Below are 7,387 nucleotides of genomic sequence, written 5' to 3' on the forward strand. Positions count from 1 at the left end.
GTTCAAAGGAATCTAAGCCTGCCCTTAGGTTTGGTTATTTACCTTGCTTTAAATAAACTTCCACAGTTCCCATTGCGGCTCAGTGGGTTTAGAACCCAAAATAGCGTCCGTGAGGATGTGGGTTCCATCCCTGCCCTCACTCAGTTAAGGACCTGGCGTTGCTGCAAGCTGCAGCACAAGCTGGCAGCTGTAGCTCCGATTCGACCCCTAAGCCAGGAACTTCCATATGCCACAGGTGTGGCCCTCAAAAAGAAAAAAAAAAAGAGAAAAAAACAAACTTCCAAGATCTGCTCTCTTTCAATACTTACACACGTGCTTTGAATTAGCTGTGTTATCCCCTCTTCTACCCCCTCAGATGGTGAGTAACCCAGAGCAAAGGTACCTTAGTATTCACCCCCATCAGAGGAAACATACGTGGTAGCCGTGGTAGCTACTAATTGTGTCTGTAGACATTATTGGCTATTCAACAACCAGTTAGCTACTCAGAAATAAACTGGAGTTCCAATCGTGGCTCAGTGGTTAACAAACCCGACTAGGAACCATGGAGTTGTGGGTTCAATCCCTGGCCTTGCTCAGTGGGTTGAGGATGCGGTGTTGCCATGAGCTGTGGTGTAGGTCGCAGATGCGGCTCAGATCCTGCTTTGCTGTGGCTGTGGTGTAGGCCTGCAGCTTCAGCTCCGATTAGACCCCTAGCCTGGGAACCTCCATATGCTGAGGATGCGGCCCTAGAAAAGAAAAAAAGAAAGAAAAGGAAAAAAAAACTGAGTAAATAAGCTGTACCCAACTCTCCCCAAATCTACTGGAATCTGGGATGAGGCCCAAGCAGTGGGAAGTAGCCAGGAAACGTTACCATTTTGATCAGAACTGTCAATTCGGCCAGGGGTAGAGAGCTGTCTCCAGCTGAGAAAGCAAGAGGACAGTCATTCAACAGATAAACCCCAACCTTGGGTCTGCTCAGGCCCTGCCCTGGCTCAGAAGCAGATTCAAAGAACAAGCTAAAGCAGGAACATGCTAACATGGTATTCTCTGACCTTAACAGAGTTCACAGTCTGCGGGGGTGGAGAGAAGCCAAAGGGAAGGGAAATTCAGAGAAAGAGATGATAGAAGGAGAATTTAAAGGACTGAGAAAAAAAAAAAATTCTTTAGGAGTTCCCGTCATGGCTCAGCGGAAATGTATCTGACTAGCATCTATGAGGACGCAGGTTCAATCCCTGGCCTTACCCAGTAGGTTAAGGATCTGGTGTTGCTGTGACTATGGTGTAGGCTGGCAGCTACTGCCCCAATTCGACCCCTAGGCTGGGAACCTCCATATGCTGCAGGTGAGGCCCTAAAAAGACAAAAGAGAAAAAAAAATGTTTAGGGCAGTAGCCATGGTTAGAAGATAAGACAATAAGGTGACAAACCCAGATATGTGGTTACAAAAACCATGAAGACTAGGATGGAGGAGAACGGGTTACATGACTGGTGGCTGTTCTGGTCCCGTGGTGGCCCTCCCAGGGGTGCAGAGATACAGTTGCAGGCATCTTGGAAACGCTTGCCTATTTCTGGGTCCCTGTATCCCTTTCAAATGGTCCATGCAAGCATTGACTGTGGCTCACGTGAGTGCTCTCTCACACCCTCCCCAATCACCCTCCAGGCCTCCCTTCACCCCATGCAGCCTGGTTAGTGCACAAGCAGTCACCCATAGGCCCCTCGATGCCCAGACCCAAGAAAAAAAGCAGTCAGAGAAAAATGTAATGCAATGGTGCCTTTACCTTCCAGAGCTGGGGTGAGACAACCGGTTGCTTGATAAGCTAAGCAAAAACAGCAAACGGAATCATTAGGCCAAAAAAGCAAGGAGAGGAGGAGGCGAAATCAACAACAGTCGGCAAAGTATTAATCGGCCGCCATCTGGGGCCCAAAGGCCTTTCTATTAAAAGGGACCAGCTGTCTTAGTTGGCCTGCTCCAGTTAGCAAGCGGCCTTACCACCGGACACCAAAGTATCTGAAACCAAAAGCTCGTTAAATGCAGCCGTGTCCAGGGAAATGGTTAGGCAGGGAGGAGGCCCCTTAGGACTGAGCTTTGAGAAAGGTGTGTCCCAGCCTCTCAAGTCTCTTATGGCTGCCTGGTACGTACGCTTTGCCACCCGCAACACGCCAGCTTGGGGGCGGCTCCTGCTTCAGCGCTTGGGCTTTTTGGGGGAGAAGGGCCCCCATTCCTGGAAATCCCCTCATAGGCTGGGAAGGAGACAGGTGGCTTGGAGGACACCCATGCTAAAGTACAGTTAAAGAGGCCACGCAAGGCAAACCAGCTGGGAGAGTGAAGAAGAGGAGAAAAACAAAGCGGTTAATTCAGCAGGAGCCAGGAGGCACCCATTTCGGTCAGACCAGCAAAAGGCCCAGTGCACTCAGAGGCCCTGATCATCCCTCTTGCCCCGGGGGGCAGCTGAAAACAGACTCCAGCTAAGGGCTGTGCAAGCCCCTGGGAGGCGACGACCCACAAGGCTGCCCTTTAGTAGAGCCAACTTCTGCCTCTGCCTCCACCTGTCCTAACACAAGCACCTCCAATGGAGTCTAGGTCCACTATCTCCCACAGCTCTCAGGGCCCCCCCATCCACATTCACTCTCTTCAGCTGTCCCTACCATGATAACGGCTCTCCCTTCCTTACCAGCAGCCCAGCTTGCTCAAGGGAATTCTCAGTATCTTTATAACCAAAAAAACCAAACTCATCCTCTACCCAAAAACATGACTTCCACTCCAGGGCTCCTACATTTATGGATGCCGCCAGCACGCTTTCAAAGTCCAAAGCCGTAAATCTACCATTTTGGACTCCTCCCTCTCCCTCCCAAGACCCAATAATCAATCATCTGAGGCCCTTCTTTCTCCTTTTCTCTCTGTTCCTGCTGCTATGTTAGCACCTAGACCCTCATGGCTCCATATCTGATGAACACCCCAAACCCCTTCTCCTTCACCCCTCACATCACACCATTTCTCTGAAAAAAAAAAAAAAAAAAAAAAAAGCTACAATCCCCCCACAGGATATTGAGCCTCGACTCCTTGACTGGGCACTTAAGGCCCTCCCTCCCCTACTCACACACCCTCACACATGGACTTCTACTTCCCAACACTCAGATTCCACTGTAACCAGACCTATCCCCTAACTGGCATGGACGCGTCCTTTCCTGGCCTCTGAGACATCACCATTGTCCTCCCTGCTTGGAAAGCCCTCCGTCTCTTCCTTCTGCTCGTCTAAATCCTCCCCAGCCAGCCTTCCAACCTAGCTCTTTCCGTAGCTTCTGTAGTTCTTAGGACAGTGCTAGGTATACAGTGGGCCTTCAACAGCTGTTGTATGGAAGGAAGAGAGAGAGAGAATGAGGGGAGAGGAGGGAAAGGAAAATTAATCTTTCAAACTGGAAGGGAGAGTCCTGTCCCCCAGAAGGAGCTGCTGCTCCAGAAGGCAGCCACCTTTGCTCAGAGCTTTAAAAGTCCTCCAGAGGCTGTGAGGGCAGGACCTCCCACGGTTTCAAGGCACTGGCCAACTCATCCTTTCCTGATCGTGAGCTTCCTTGGCCTTTCTCCTTAGAATGGAGATATTTCTCCTTTGTTCGGTCTGGGTTTCTTCCCTGGGAAGGAGAAGGAGAGAATCAGCTCCCTAATTGAGATAGAAAATGACAGGTTCCACCTGCAAGGAGGCAAGGGGCTGAGCTGTGATTAGTGACCCCTCCCTGGCTCTCTCTAAGGCTGGTTGTGATGCTCTGCCCCCTGGAACCACTGTCTTGCTTTCTCTAGGCCTCACCCTTACTTAATTAGCCACATCGGGAGGAGCCATGGGAGGTAGAGGCACCCTGTCTTCAGAAGGTGGCTGTGCCCTGCTGACTGGGCCAGAGGTAGGCTCAGGGCTCTTACCCAGGAAGGGAGCTCCCCGTTTATGGACTGTAAGAATCAGAGGAATTGAAAGCTGGGATAGAAAGGCCTAAAAGACATTTTAATGCTCCCCTCATTATAGAGAATGGGAATTCAGGGCCCAGGAAGGAAAGCTCTCTTCATAAAGAAGAAAAGTAGCCCTGGGAGCAGTGCAGTGAGGGAACCAGGACTGGCTACAAAAGCTAGAGGCCTCCCATTCCTCTCAGCTTTCATGTATCCTGGGATATAAAAGAACTTCGGAAAGTCCTAATCTGATGCCTCAGTTTCCCTGGACAACCTACCTGACCCAAGCAGAACAGAAGAAGTGTTACAATGTTATAGTAAATATCATGACACTCTGCTGCTGCTCTGAGCCCGCTTGGACCAGGGCATCTAAGAAAGGAGGGATCAGAGATTTCTGGAACTTCTAAGTGTCCCTCAGAAGCAAGTTAGTTATAACTGCATCCACACAAGGAGTGGTTCCTTAACCTACTCTGGCCTACCCACGCCCACCTACCTAAGAGCTGAGGTACTAGAGGCTGGATACCCTAGGAGGCAGGGCCTAGAGTGCGGTGGGACTATTTGCATGTTGGACCTCTGACCCCGGTGATTACTGGAAATATCCTGGAGCTGACTATGGACTGGAAACCCCTCCAGGGTCAGGGGAAGGAAAGGTATGCACAGGAAGACAGGTTCTAGACCTGGGCCAAGGCTTCTGGTGGCCTGGCTCCCAGTCTAGCTGTCTCTCAGCTCCCACAGGGCAGCCCACCCTCCCAGGGGCCCATGAGAATGATGACTCACAGGCTCCATGATAGCTTTGTATCACAGTAGACCCAGAAAATGCTGAAGTCAAGAGTGAGTGGGTGGGATGGGATTTGCCTCTCAGTCAGGACTGTGGGATAGTCAGGTTTCAAGGGGCGGGGGCCAGTATCAGCTGGCAAAGTCTTCAACGGGGCCTATTCCCAGCCCCACAGGCAGTCGGGCTGCTCTGAGAGAAGACTATAAGGTTGCCTGCTCTAGTCAGGCCTTGCTAGAGAACCGGGAACTTCCCACCCCACTTACAGCCCCATTCACTTTCACAGTATATCCTCTTGGGCCAGAGGCCTCTCCAGAAGTGAGGTAAGCCTGGGCTTCCTTGTCCCTCAGGACCTGTGGGGGGGAAGGGGTGTCTGTGGCCAGCTGGCAGGGGCAAAACATAGCCCACAGTCCTGGGCTAAAAAACCCTCTCTCCCAAACTGCCCCAGCCCTGCCCCTTTAAATGTTCAATGAAAAGAGTCTCCATTTAAGAGCACTCACTTAGGTCCCAAAGGACTTAAGCCAGACACTTCTTACCCATCTGCAGTTCTCAGGCTGACATACTGCTTTGTGCTCTTCAGATGTGCAATTAAAATTTATCTACCACACAACTGCTCAGCCAGGCAGCTAGAGAGTGGACACAGTGTCCACTCTCCAGCTTTTTTCCTAACAGCCCAGGGTCCCCCGCCCTCTCCATTCTGCCTAATTTTCAAGTCGCCCCACTGCTGTCTCTAAGAAGGGCCCTACTTCCCTCTTGTACTTGTTCCGCTGATGTTGACAAAGGCTGGACACAGGAGGCAAAGCCCAGACAAATCATTGTGACAAGTATGAGACAAGTGTGAGGCTGCTATAAGGCAATCAGCTTCACCATGGGCTGGAATAAATACACAAATTTCCTTCCAGCCTTTCCATAGAGCCCATGGTCAGGAGGAAGGGGCATTCTTTCTTGGCAGCCAGGGTCCTTGCCGAGTCTGACTCAGTCACTCACACCAGCCCTCAGCCCTGTCCTAGACATGTGACACCATTTGACGAGTTTTATGCTGAAACCGGTTCCGGTTACATTTGAACTTTTCCAACTCCAAGGTCAACAGAACTCAGCCAATCCACGAGGAAGTGCCTGGGACTTTTCCTGAATGTCCTTGATGTCTGTTTTTGTGCTGTTTTAAGAACGGAGGACAAGAGGTCTCTGGACAGCTTCTCAGAGGAGTGGCTGTTTTCGGTCTAACCTACGACAAGCCAAGTGCTGGGGCTGTGACACAACCACAAAAGCTAGCCATCACAATTCCCTGAGGAGTAGGCTCCAGTGGTGGAGGGAGACGGAGTGGCCGAGAGGGGGCAGGAAGTATCCGTCTCCAAGGCAATGCACGTGTCCCCATGGGCCAGTGTGCCTTTGAGTGCCAAAATGCCTCTCTATTGTCTGTGTCCTTACATCTGTAGGTAGCCGAGCTCCTAAAACAAAGCATCCACACCTCTTTAATTAACTCTTGGAAGGGGAGTAAAGGGTTCATCAGTTCAGCCTCTTCCCTTGGCATCCCATTGCCCCCAACTGGGCAGGGCACTTGGCTTCCTCAGAGCCACAACCTCTGAATCTTCAGGCAGGACCAACCAGCAAGCCACCCCTTCACCTCAACAGCCCCCACCAGGATCCTGGGGAAGACCAGGGTTCTGGGCCCAGAGGGAAAACCGTCTTTGCAGTTTATTTCCTCCTGGCGAATCCCAAGCCAAACAGCCCCCCACCCCAGGGCAGTGGCCCTGGCGTCCCCTCCTGCCTCCCTGCTGCTCGCCCACCCCCTCCCTGCCAGCCCCGAGGAATTTCGGCCTCCCCTGCCTTCCTTATCGCAAACTGTGGAATCTGAAGCCCGGGAGTACCGGCGGTGGGGGCGGCGGGGCGGGAGCAAGGGAGCGCAGATAAGGAGAGCCTTCGGGGGGCCCCCGTGAAATCACCCCGAACTAGGGCCCCTCTCGTCCCCTGAGCCTCTCCTGGCCAGAGGCCCGAGGTTCACGGGCCCTGAGAGGGCAGGGGAGCGGGCCCGGCCTGGCCGTGACCCGGGCCTCGGGCCTCCAGTCAGCGCGGGGGGCCCATCCGAGGGCCTCACTCGAGGCCTCTGCCCGCCCGACGCCGGCCCGGCCCCCCCCCGAGCGCGACTCACCTGGTCTCGGGCCGCACGCTGAGCAGGTAGCTGCGGCTGGCGGGGCTGGGGATCCACACGGGCCCGTCGTCCTCGCCGTCGTCCCCCGCCCCGGCCCGTCCGCCCGAGCCCCAGCCCCGGCTGGACACCCTCCGCGACCCCATGCTGCCGCCGGCCCGCACTCGCCGTCGGCTCCCGCCCGCTCTCCAGGCCTCTGCCCGCCCGGCTCCACGCCGCTGGCCGCCGCTCCCCCTCCCGCGGCTGACGCGCGCCCCTATTTATAGCCCCGGGGCCCGGCCGTCGTCACCTGCTGCTGTCCCTCCCCCGGCCCGGCCACCGCGGCCTCCCAGGCGCCGGGGGGCGCCGGGGCGCGGAGGCCCCGCCAGGCCTTGCCCGAGGGGCCGACTCCGGGTCTCTGGTTTCTTCCCTCAGCCGACCGCCCGTCGGGTGTACAGCTCTCCCACCGTGCGCCTCCTTGGCGGCGGTGTGCTCCCGCTTCGCGCGCGCCTCTGCCTCAGCAGCGGCGGCGTCCGACCCTCTCTGAGCCGAAGGGGAAAGGGTGGGGGTGGGGTGCGACTCT

General features: G+C 54.5%; 1 protein-coding gene across 2 annotated transcripts in view; it reads right to left on the minus strand.

The window, feature by feature from the left end:
* The window catches only part of ALPK3 (alpha kinase 3), a 51,402-nt gene extending 44,340 nt beyond the window's left edge, over positions 1–7,062 (minus strand). The window contains exons 1-2 of one of the 2 annotated variants that reach the window (XM_021098900.2): positions 6,829–7,060; positions 1,755–1,793 (exon numbers count right to left, since the gene is read on the minus strand). In XM_021098900.2, coding sequence (XP_020954559.1) covers positions 1,755–1,793; positions 6,829–6,971 — 182 coding nt within the window. In that variant the 5' untranslated portion in view covers positions 6,972–7,060. Of the gene's footprint in view, positions 1–1,754; positions 1,794–6,828 lie in introns of both variants that reach the window. The other variant, XM_084968460.1, reaches the window with a different exon arrangement.
* Positions 7,063–7,387: the final 325 nt, after the last annotated feature.

The sequence above is a fragment of the Sus scrofa genome, chromosome 7 (genome assembly GCF_054392235.1).
Source record: "Sus scrofa isolate SSC_HxYL_T2T_F1_AM1 chromosome 7, Sscrofa_HxYL_maternal_Yorkshire_Landrace_v2.0, whole genome shotgun sequence".
NCBI classification, from domain to species: Eukaryota; Metazoa; Chordata; class Mammalia; order Artiodactyla; family Suidae; genus Sus; species Sus scrofa.